At 37.7% G+C, this 12500-nt stretch overlaps 2 protein-coding genes across 2 annotated transcripts; both read right to left on the minus strand.

Annotated features, from left to right (window-relative positions):
- Positions 1-5534: 5534 nt before the first annotated feature.
- Positions 5535-6131, minus strand: LOC137656534 (uncharacterized). The gene has a single exon (XM_068390708.1). It carries the CDS (start codon positions 6129-6131, stop codon positions 5535-5537), a length of 597 nt encoding a protein of 198 aa, XP_068246809.1.
- Positions 6132-7628: 1497 nt separating this feature from the next.
- On the minus strand, positions 7629-9817 carry LOC137656537 (uncharacterized). The gene is made up of 3 exons (XM_068390709.1): positions 9034-9817; positions 8257-8915; positions 7629-8225 (listed from the first exon to the last, which is right to left on the minus strand). The coding sequence occupies exons 1-3, from the start codon at positions 9815-9817 to the stop codon at positions 7629-7631; spliced, it is 2040 nt and encodes a 679-aa protein (XP_068246810.1).
- Between the last annotated feature and the right edge of the window lie 2683 nt (positions 9818-12500).

Here is a 12500-nt window from a genome sequence, read left to right on the forward strand (position 1 = left end):
TATATATATATATATATATATATATGTTCACGACACTTCAAAAATAGGTATGCACATATACGCACAAGCACACAGAAACATAGATTTAACCATTTCCCCCTCTTCCCCCTTTCTAAAATACAATCCTTTTCACCAAGCTCTACATTATATAGCCTACTGTATATAACGTTAGCCGGACAGCGGTGCGATCAGTTCTGCATATGACGTCATGAACGCCGTTGCCTTAAAGGAACTCTTGCGTATTTACCTTTTTTCAATCACTCGTTACCTATTTCTAATTAAATTATCTTCTTATTGTATATATTTTGTCTCATGGAAATTTGAGATATTGTTGTTCACTATGTCATTATTCACCAATGTAGCACCGTTAGAGAAAACATGGAATAAAATTAAGATTTGATTTACAGTTTCATAAATAATATACAAATTTATCTACGAGGTTTTTATATTGCAAATTTTGTATATAAATTAAATATAATTCGCAGTTTTATTGATATGTTATCAATTCATTTACAACATATCTATCTGTACAATTTTCATATATATCCGATTTATACTTCTGTAATCTCTTGATTTTATGTTATTGGAAATATTTTTTCTGATTAAAGACCTAGTTCTATAAATTAGAGACTTTTGCAAAGAAATATGACGTCAAAAGGTAAGGACACTGTAGCAAGTTTCATCATAAGAGTTTTTATGCAATGATTTCCCTATTTATTTCTTTTGCCGTGAACAACTAAAAAGATTTCTCTCATGTTACTTATTCGGAAAAGAAAGAATATAAGATTACATGAAGATCACCTGTATTCCTTACATCTATCAACATTTATCGTTTACAACAATACTGTTCCTTTTTTGAGGGGGGATTTGAGATATTTTAGTAGATTTTTTTTTTTTTTTAACTATCTAGCCTCCTATAAGCCTCAAAGATTCCTGCTCGATGTCAAAGCTAATTTTACTTGCAGGTGTTTCCTTGGTTTTGTGTGTTTCAGTTACTTCAAGGATCCCATTACCTATCCACGATTCTTCGTTGAATTCAATAGCTCTTAAAATAAGAATAACACGAGAGATTTTCAATGCAATTTCTCGTACTTTATTTGCTCTTTTCTCCTGTGTAGATGAACAATGGGGGGCTATTGTATGTGACAGATATTTTTTTATTTGTTTTCACATGTAGTACTATTACACTTTCCACTTATGGGGGTTAAATCTTTCCTTAACAAATATCCTTTCAATATCTACTTTAAACATATTACGTTGGGATAACCTTGTGGGTTCCTCGTATGACCAATACAAGGAAATAAACACTACAAACCATTTTGATTAAACGTCTTCTTAGTATATAATCGACTTCATAAGACGTGTGCACCATTTCAAACAATCCTAGAAGAGAGTAGCAAGACAATTATCCTTTTTGGAAATTGATAGAGATGTTCCTTTTTTTTTTTTTTTTTTTTTTTTTTTTACGAATCCATTGACTTGGCTACAGAAATATTTTATCACTCTCACTTTTGACGTGATATTAAATAATTTTGCTCAAAACACAGGCTTGATACTCGAAATTTACGCCGAATGCATATTAAGTAGGTTTGTCGCCTTTCGTGGATGAAGAATTCATTATATCAGTCCATTCGTCCATTAACTATATGAGATGAGCTGTTGTTTTCCATTCATTATTTTTAAAAAATATCCTTTCCTCTGAGAAAATTAAGAGCGTTACTGCACCTCCTTGACAGCAGCTGTCCAGCATAATCAACACGCTGCCGTTCTGACCCATATATGTTTAGGTGAGTCCGACTTACTTTGTAAGCCAGTCTATATTCTGGTTTGGATTTCATCACCATTTCTATTTTCAGGTGATCTGAAATACTATCTCCATTTGGCAACATGAGCCCAGAATCTATAAGGTTATTCCTGACAAACTTGAATAAATGACGAGCATCTGTAAAAAAAAAAAAAAAAAAAAAAAAAAAAAAAAAAAAAAAAGGAATATCTCTTTGCACATTGATTCTGGGTAGAGGTTTTCTTACATAAAGGGTCAATTGTAAATTTTTTCCACAAGATGATATTACAGGGGCTAAATCACGCACTGTTGCCACTACTGGATAACATGCATATTCTACTTCCTTTATCAAATCAATTATTTTTCAAGTATATTTGATTCGTCAAATCTATTCCTCGATACTGTCTTATCTCAGTTTGTTTCTGAAAAAAAAGAACGTGCAATGAAATGTAATCTACATTCTTTATCATATTTACTTTTTTACGTAATGTGGCAACCTATCAGTCAACAATATCCCTCATAATGATAATAATGAAATTTAATTTATTTCTTATGATTTGATCATGATATGATTTCATTGCAAAGCTGTGGAGAATAATTTGTAACAAAAAGTTACATCCATCTAGGAAAAAAGAAGGCATAGCGTTTTTAGTCAATAGTCACTTACTTTTGAGACTTTCAATTTGCAGCGAATAAGACTTCATAACATCCATGAAATCATTGTTTGCTGAATGAACATAACAAATCACATTATCTTCAAGATTCATTTTATGAGCTAGACATGCTTGCTTCCATTGCACTTGAAAAATGCCATCCTTTGAAAAACTGAAATACTTGATGTCTGGACGTTTTGTTTTCACGTTTGAATTAGAATATCCAAAGGCTGAACAGTTATTGGTCCTTTTCGTAGGAAAAGTAACTAAATAATGAAAACAAAACAATACCCCTACAGACAAATATAGTAAGTGGATCCTGAACTCTTGGACGCAGTCCTTGACTTTTGTTTACAGAATTAGCAAGAATACAACCTTTGGTACAGCTTGACTAACGTCACTGACCGCGACCTTTAAATATTACTCTGCGCGCCGGCTGACTTCTTTCTTCAGACTACCGGTATAACTACTCTCCCCATCCCTATCAGAGGGTTACAGTTACAGTTACAGTTACAGTAAAGGAGGATAGGGTAGGTTAGAAAGGGGAGGGGGAATTAGGATTTTAGAAGGATTGAAGGGGAAAGTGTTAAAATGAAGTACAATGGGAAGTGAAAAGATTGGGACAAACCCAAAAGTAGCTCGCAAACTTTCTGAGAATGCTGAAGCAGAATTGGTAGCGAAGGAAGTATCAGTTGACCTAGGAACTGAAGGAATCAAATAAAAAAGGAATATAGAGGCAACAATTCAAGGAATTTCAGCGGAAGAGAATTTGATTAGGTTGAAGATGATGGTAGAACGAGAAGAAAGAGAGAAGGAGAAGGGGCAAGAGAAATAGCAAGACATGTGAGGGAAATTGAAGGAAGACAGGAAGAAAAAAAGAAAGAAGAAGCGAGACATGCAAGGGAATTGGAAATGTATTTTTTTTCTTTTTTTTTTTTCTAACGAAATACTCCGATTGAAGGCGACTATTCCCAAACTTGACACCATTATCATGGTCGTTGACTTAGATCACATACTCCATGTGTGACTTAGGCATTACAGAAATGAGATTACATAACGTTATAATATCCTTATTGCTTTATTTTAGAATGATTGATTTTTTATTGAATAGTTTCCTGTATATGGTGAGATCTAAGACATTTTGCTTACAAAATATATTCCATTTGTTATAAGATTTTCTAAGAAATGCAGGTTAGATTTACGATGTTTGAAAAAAAAAATTCATATGTCAGGGAGAAGATGACATATCTATAAATCAAGAGATAGCCAAAGAGAAGAATTACATGGAGAAGGTGATATTAAAATCAGAAAATTAAAGGGCAATGAATAATTGAATAATCGGACATTAGAAAATAGGAGATGGAACACTCCATCAATGATGTTAAAGCCTCATATCCAAGACTATTTCTCTTGCAATCAGGAACAATAAAGATATATGGAGTAAAAGAAACACACACATATAAAAACAAACGTAAGGATTTCTCGACGATATATTCTGAAATTTAATAGAAAAATTTATTAACCAACCTTATTTTTTTCTTTTTTTTTTATTTGTTAGCTTATAGAGGGAAAAAACGTACAACCTCGGAAGGGTAGTTTTTATGAAGCTCATCGAAACATAACCGTCTATAATGTTAATTCATTTTTTTCTTATTCTCTTACCTTTTCTTTACCTACCCTTTCTCCTCATTTCATTTTCTTCCAGCGTAGTAGTGGCCTCTCCAACTTCCCCTCTCTTCTCTCCATTCATTCCTTTCCTCAAACTTCTAGTTTCAAATTATCGCCATGTAAGGATCCTTTTCTTTGGCCCCATAGGCTAAAGATATTCCCGACACCCACGGGAAAAGACTTTATTTGTTTTCGTTGCTGCTTCTTCTTCTTCTTTCTCCTTTAGATTAGACTTCCGTTTTCGACTAAGATTAGCCTAACTGACACGGGAGAAGAGGTGCCGTTTACGAAACAAAAGAAATTTAAAAGAGGATCTCTCGACTTTTATATTTCTTTTCTAGTGTTGTCACTTCTGTATTTGTATGGAAGAGGCAGTAGACGTTGAATTCATATTTCTTGACATAATTTTGCCGCGAAAAAATACAATTTTCAATCATCTTCCTTATAATTTCTTATTGTAATTGAAATACATACCCATACACACACCTATATATATATATATATATATATATATATATATATATATATATATATATATATATATATATATATATATATATATATATATATATATTTATATATATATATATATATATATATATATATATATATATATATATATATATATATATATATATATATATGTGTGTGTGTAGAAATCACGAAAGCTGACACGTGATGAATATAAAATGTATTATAGCCACGGAAGGAAAAATGAAAAAGACTTGATTGGAGTTAGTACTTTCATCCACTCAGGACATTATCAAACTCAGCAATGAGTGGATGAAAGTACTAACTCCAATCAAGTCTTTTTCATTTTTCCTTCCGTGGCTATAATACATATATATATATATATATATATATATATATATATATATATATATATATATATATATATATATATATATATATATATATATATATATATATATATATATATATATTGTTGGGTGTTCCTGGGAGGTTGTGAAAGAAACACAATCTTGAAGTTGATATAAGTTCTATTGAGAAGGTGCAATACACGAATCAAATACAACAGGCAGGAAATACGTCTGCCTTGGGTGACGAACGAAAATACAAGCACACTGTGTGATGCCCCAAGGCTGGGAAGTACATTGTTGCCATGTCTTCGGGGCGTTGCCACACTTAATAACGAAATGGATATCTATGCATAATAACATTGTAATATGATGCATATACACATATGAGTACATAGGGGGTGTATTTATTTACAAGAGACACATGTAATAAATGAGACACATAATAAATGAAGCACATAATACACTACATCAAGTATGAATATATGTTAACGTCAGTTAATGTAACGGTCTCACATTTCATATATATACACCTACCTCCCCCCTTGCCCTCGTAGTTCCACTCTCGAGCGAACTCTTTCTAATGAGCCTTTGAGATCTGCGTGGGAACACTTAGGGGTTAGAGACTAAGGACCTTCCTATGTCCGTGCAAGGGGCCACAAGTAAATGGGGGAGGGGGTCAACACCAGGCGTTGGCACTGGACGTAGAAAGCGGTGGATACGCCACCAAACTCGGCCACTGGGAAGATGCACCTCAAAGTCGCGTGATTTGCCGAAACCCATGACAACTCCAACCTTTTCCCATCGATTTGATGTCGGGTCTTGGATCCTTACTGTATGACCTATTTCCCACTTGGGTAGTGGGTGGGCGTGTTGATCATATTGTAGTTTTACTTGTTCTGCACGGGCAGCTGCACGGCGGTCACAGTCCTCAGACTTGGCCTGCCATTCCTCTGAAAAAGACTGTGGATGAGCAGGTGCACAGGTACGGAGTTGGCGGCCATACAAAATCTGTGCTGGAGAGCGGCCTGTGAAGTTTGGAGTATTACGCAGTTCCAAGAGGTCTCGATCAAATTCTTCGCAGTCAATATTGCCAGAAGGTGCTGTCTTGAGAATTAAGTGCTTAATGGCTTTTACAGAAGCTTCTGCATGGCCATTAGACTGCGGGTAATGTGGTGATGACATGATATGGTGGACACCCCATCTCATCATGAAATATTAGAAGTCTTTGCTGGCGAATTGAGGGCCACCATCAGTCCTGAGACGAAGGGGAACACCGACTTCCCTGAAGTAACGACAGAAGATACGTATGGTGTTGGAAGCAGTAGTGATTCCCTTACATGGTATCACAACAGGCCACCCAGAGAGTCAATCAGTTACAACGAGGAATGACTTCCCAGCAACACTGAAAAAGTTAGCTGAGACAGACTCAAAAGGCCTCGTAGGGTGGTCATCATTCAATGAGGGTTCCTGCTGAAGGCTAGGCTGCAACATTTGGCATGATTCACAAGCTCTGACAGTACTGGTGATGTCTGAATCAATTCTTGGCCAAAAAACAATCTGTCTTGCACGTCGCTTTGTGGCCTCCACTCCCTGATGACTATCATGAAGACGAGCGAGAGTACGATGGCGAAGGGCAGCAGGGACGACAATTCTTGCTCCATAGAGAACCAGATCACCATCAATTGAGAGGTTTTCCCTTAATTTCCAGAAAGGGAGTAACGACTGGTGTTGGTTGTAGCGGCTTGATGGAAATCCTGAAGTCACACAATTCACAAGACGGGTATACGATGGATCAGTTCTTGCTGCAGCTCGGAATTCCTGAAGTGTCCTATCTGCACTTTGAGGCGTAGAATCTTCTTCGGCGATGACAGCATTGACATTGACGATATATTTGAGGTGTGTTGCGACATCAGCACAAGTGATATCATCTTCTGGAGTAGGCTGACTGACTGGAACTCGAGATAAGGCATCTAGAATGCTGAGCTGATTTCCAGCCTGCCACACTGCTGTGAATAGGTATGGTGAAATCTTTTCCTTGAGACGCTGAAGGCGAGGATTCTCCACTGCATCGGGTGTATAATGATTGAGAATTGGGATGAGTGGCCGGTGATCAGTCATCAGGGTAAAATTCTGAAGACCAGCTAGATACAATCTACACTTAGACATAGCCCAGACAACAGCTAACAATTCTAGCTGTATAGTAGCGTAGCGGGACTCGGCATCTGTGAGGAAATGGGAGCCACATAGAACTAGGCGAAGTCTGCCATTACTATGGTCCTGTAGAAGGTGTATCCAATTCCATATGGGCGAGAGGCATCAGTCTGGAGGATTACCGGCAATGCAGGTTAAAAGGAGGCAAGGACTGGGGGGCTTACCAAGGCGGCCTTGACTCGACGAAATGCCTCGTCATGATCAGGAGTCCAAATGAATGCTCTCTTGGGCCTCATCAGAGGTCGTAGGGGCTAAGCTGTAGCAGCAATCTCAGGGGTAAATTCGGCCAACTGGTTCACTAAACCCATGAATGATCGAAGGTCAGTTAAATTGGTCGGTGTTGGAAAGTCCCGGATTGCACTGACTTTGCAAGGATCAGCTGCTATACCCTCTTCTGAGAGCCGATATCCACAAAAGGACACTTGAGATGCAGCAACCAAAAACTTGTCTCTGTTGAGAGTAATCCTGAATTTACGGCAACGAAGAAGCATCTCATAGATTTGTTGAAGATGCGTGAAGTATGTCATCCACGACCTTTACACAGTTCTGCATTCCTTGAAGAGCCATATCACCACGGATACAGAAGGCGTCCCCTGTAGCTGCAAAACCAATTGGGCCTCTGCAATACTTGAAACGGCCGTATGGTGTAATGGAATTTGTCAAGTTTGGGTCCTCTTCAGCAAGTGCCATCTGCCAATATCCACATAAGGCATCTGCTGTAGTGAAATACCTTGCCTTCGAATTAACACTACGGATGGCAGCGAACGGAGTTGGAGAAGGGTGGGTTGGTCGGGACACTTGGCTGTTGAGCTTAGTGAGGTCAACAGTGATACGGACACCTGAGTCCTTAGCTACTACGACGAGTGGATGGCACCATTCTGAAGGTTCATTACCGGCAGGCTTGATAATTCCTTCGGTTACCAAGGAGGCGAGTTCTTCCTTAACTTGATCGCAGAAAGCAAAGGGTATTTGGCGTGGAGTGTGGACAGCAAAGGGTACTGCACCATCCTTGAGTTGGATCCTCATTGGAGGACCAGTCATCGGCTGGAGTGGTGTTGTCTTGAGGTCTTCTTTGGTGACGAGAACATCCTTGAACTCCCGTAGAAAAAAATGCTCTTGCCTCAGTAGGGGATGTAGTAGCAGAAAGGGGCAATTCCTTGCATCTTTTGACGTGCTTATCTTCCAATATTGGCTTGGGAAAGTCAGGAGAAATAATTGCTAATTCCTTACAGTGGCCATAAGACAACAATGGTGTTTGAACACCGTCATGAACCTGTATAACAGCAGAACAGGACTGCTTACCCAGAGTAAGAGTGGCTTGGAAGGTATCCAAAGCAGGTGTCATAGCTGAACCATCGGCAGTTAGAGTTACAGTTGTAGGAAACGGCTTCAAACTACTCCTAGGTATCTTAAGTACGTCAAGATGCTGGGGTCCTACCACGGAGACTTCGGCGCCTGTGTCGGGTAACATCTGAATTCGGGATGTAACATCTCCATATGCTAGAAGAAAACCGACAGGCTTAGGCGACTTACCGAAAATTTTGACTCGACGACAGCTGGACTTCTTTACGACCTTTGATTTACCTGACGATTGGGTAGCTTTGTCACTTGAAGAGGCACCCTGTGTACTGTCATTTCTCTTTGTCTTATAGTATTTATCGTAAAGTCCCACATGATTACAAACTAGGGACTGTTCTGCATTGGCTGGGCACTTCGGAGTCCTGTCCCAATGACCTCGTCGACCGCAGTTCTTGCAGCTGCTTTCTAGGGCTGGGCAAACTTTGGAAGAATGTAGGTTACTTGCACAACACTGGCATGGATTGGCTGGTTTGGGTGGTGGGGTTGAAGAATGATTTTTACCACTTCCTTTTCTGTTTCTTGTATGTTGAAACAATACGTAGCTGGGAGGTTGGTGCTCGGATGGCAGAAGTAGCGCTCCTGGCCGCCTCATATGAGTGACAAGTATTGACCACCTCCTGTAGTGAAGCTGTTGCATCAAGAGAGATGAGTTTCTGGACAAGTTCCCCATCCCTGATACCTATGAGAATTATCATCTTCATTTGAGTTTCCTCACACACAGATGAATTCACCGGACAGACGTCCACCTCTTCAGCTATATGCTTAAGTCGCACGTAAAAATCTGAAAAAGATTCTCCCTTAAACTGCTTACAACTTAAGAGTTCTCTTTGGCGTAGGGCTTTGTTGCGTACACTTTTCACGTGATCCTGCAGCTCATCTAAGACCTCTTCTACTGTCTTGTCTGTGTTGGGTGAAATATCCAGGGTGTGCTCCAAGATCATCTGCGTCTCAAGAGTGAGGCACATTCTAAGCTGAATGAGTTGCTTCTCTCTAGGTAACTTGGATAAATCCATCATGATAGAATAATCTTCCCATCGATGTCTCCATTCTCGAAAAACTTGAAAACTGGCATCTGCTTGAAGGGGAGGCGGGTTCTGGGTGATAGCTTTTTGAGGTACAGGTATTACTGATAAACTTGAAGATGAAACAGTTGGTACTGACGATGTAGATGATGTATTGACTGAAAGGCTATGTGTGCTGTCAGGTTGGGAGGTAACAGGATAGCAACCTCTGCAACAAGGCTGTAAAGCGAGCACTTTCTTCCTGTCGACGTTGTCCGTCTTCTTTGTGTCGTAAATCCTCTTCTTGGTACCTTCTTGCATCCTCTTGTATACGACATTGTTCAAGATACTTGATGAAATGAAGGAAATCGGCTCCTGAAGCTGATGGAGGAGTTGTATAATGTGGGGTGAGTGGCGGTGGCAACTGGTATACTTCCTCCCCAATTAATCCAAAATATTCAGAAATAATATCATTCTTACGAATATGTGCATATTATACTAAGTGTAGCGGTACGGTTCAGGTAGGGAGGGGGAGGAGTCTGTTCGAAGAACAGTAGTCACTCCCCTCGGTGACGTCATGGTCAGTTGCCCGGAAGCGTTCGAAGTGGGTAGGTGTCAGTGTGCTGGTCAAGTGAAATTATGTGCTAAACTCGTTCTTGTAGTTAATTACGGGACACAGCACATGAGAAGGTCACTCGACAGTCACTAAGGCACATTGCACTAAAAGGGTCCACTTATAAGTCACTATGAGCAACGAACACTACACTTAAATGCACATGAACTGCACAATACATCCATGGAGATTCACGGGGAGAGTAATGGCGGCTGTAATCGTCGTCTTGTGTTGTAAGCGTATACCATGAAATTATTTCCGTTTTCTTTAAAGCGGGACACACGAGTATACCATGAAATTATTTCTGTTTTCTTTAAAGCGTGACACAAAATACATAAAACACATGCTATCGTATTCATATATAGATAATACATTTCCTTTATCCTCTCTGACATAAAATATGGTTTTTAATGGCAATAAAAAAAATTCACTTCAACTTCTTTCATAATCCTCCAATCTTATTAAAATGATCCCAGTAATACGAAAATTATTTCTTAAGTAGAGAATGTATAAAAAATCTTACGTACATCAAGTAGGTCATTAAGAATTAGTAAGGGTTAGAAACCGGCTATAGAGTGAAAAACATTACAAAAACTATGAAAAATATAAAAATCAACATTAAATATGTAAAAAGAAAAAGCATTTGTCGACTAACCTAAAGAAAGGAAGAAGTGAACAGCGAGTTTACTGTATTACGGGACTTCTAAATTTTTGGATTCCAAACATTAGGAAAATAATTCTTTGTTCGTATGATTATTTCATCCAGTAAATTACATATACCAGTAAGAACAACCTCGACATTCGAACTTCTACCACGTAACCTTTTGAACCACCAACTAGTGCTTCTCTCATATACTGTATATGGATGAACTGCTCTTATTCTTTTGGGGGGTAGTGGAAACATATAAATAAAAGGCAAAAGGCAGTATTATAAGACTCTTCTATTTTCCTGTCACATTTGCTCTTAAAGGCACAACCGTAAGGAAAAAATAAGAAGGAATCACATTATTCGGGAAATATCATCTTTTGGTTCTCTTCTCCGTCGCGACAGGATGAGATTTTCACACTACGAAAATAATGAGAAGTTACTTTAGAATAAATGTATTATTGCTAATGATTTCTTTGGCAGCAAAATTGAAGAATGAAAAAAAAATTCCAATCATTGCACATGCCGAAATTATTCTATTTCAGTGATAAAGGGATCATTATTTTTTTTTTCTAAATATACATAGTTATCGATTGACTATTATGTTTATTGTAGAAATATAGATGTTATCAGGTGTGTGATGTAAATGTATTGCTGCTTCACTTCTAAATGACTATCATCATCATTGTAATTATTAGAATACTAATTATTATTCTCTATATTTTTATTATTTGAAATTTTACTGAGTGGCCTAAGTAAAATTGAGCTCAGTCAAAGATAACTATTTTGCAAAAGAAGCAAAAGGAAAATGATTTCTGCTAAAAGACTTTACTATATATTTTGAATTGGTTTGAATAACCACACTGACACCTGGAGCATAAGATAAGGAGAAAGTCAAATATAGATGATAGAAAAAAGGAAGAAGGGGGAGTAATAGAGAAACAGATGGAAAGTAAGGAGAAAAGTAGAAAAGGAGGAAGTTGATGAGAATAGAAAGAAAATCAGAGGAGAGACTTTAGTCGAATTAAGTACAAGTAGAATAATGAAATGAAGAGAAAGAGTAGGAAGAAAAAATCTGTTGATCTTAAAGCAATGTAGAAAAACTTAGATAACAAAAAAAAAATAAGAAGGCGGTAACGCAGGAGATGTAGTAGAGAAGAAGAATACATGGAGGTAAGATAAGAAGAGCCGAAAGTAAATAATATCCAAAGCATGTGGAAGAGGAGAAATAGGAAGAGATAATTCAATGGAGACATAGGAAGCATAGGAGAAACAGTTGATCCTCAGCTGAATATGCACATATCAATTAGCAGTGGAGCGAGATTAAGAGAAATAACTGTCTGTTTAAATGGGCAAAAGGGGTTTCTCCATATCCTTTAAAGAATTGGATATCCGGGATATTGGTGTCCACTGGAGACCCCAAACCAATAAATTAAGGAAAAGTTATTTTTATTTTTATTGGAGTAACTAATTGGAATTTATCTTGTTTGATTAAATACTTTTTTGATAGAGAAGTTATAATGCTATAGATTCTATTTATGGAAATATATGCCGATAGTATCCGTAGGAAAGGTAAACTAGAAGCAACGTTGTAATTAGAGGTAAAATATGTTATTTCTATCTGATATAACTGAGAAGATATTGTGAAAATCTGTGATAATTGGTGCTATAAGGCAGTAAACGAGCTAATTATCTATAATCTATTCGTTTTCTTACTCCAAACTGTAAGTCATGGCAAATGTATG

The sequence above is a fragment of the Palaemon carinicauda genome, chromosome 17 (assembly GCF_036898095.1).
Source record: "Palaemon carinicauda isolate YSFRI2023 chromosome 17, ASM3689809v2, whole genome shotgun sequence".
NCBI lineage: Eukaryota > Metazoa > Arthropoda > Malacostraca > Decapoda > Palaemonidae > Palaemon > Palaemon carinicauda.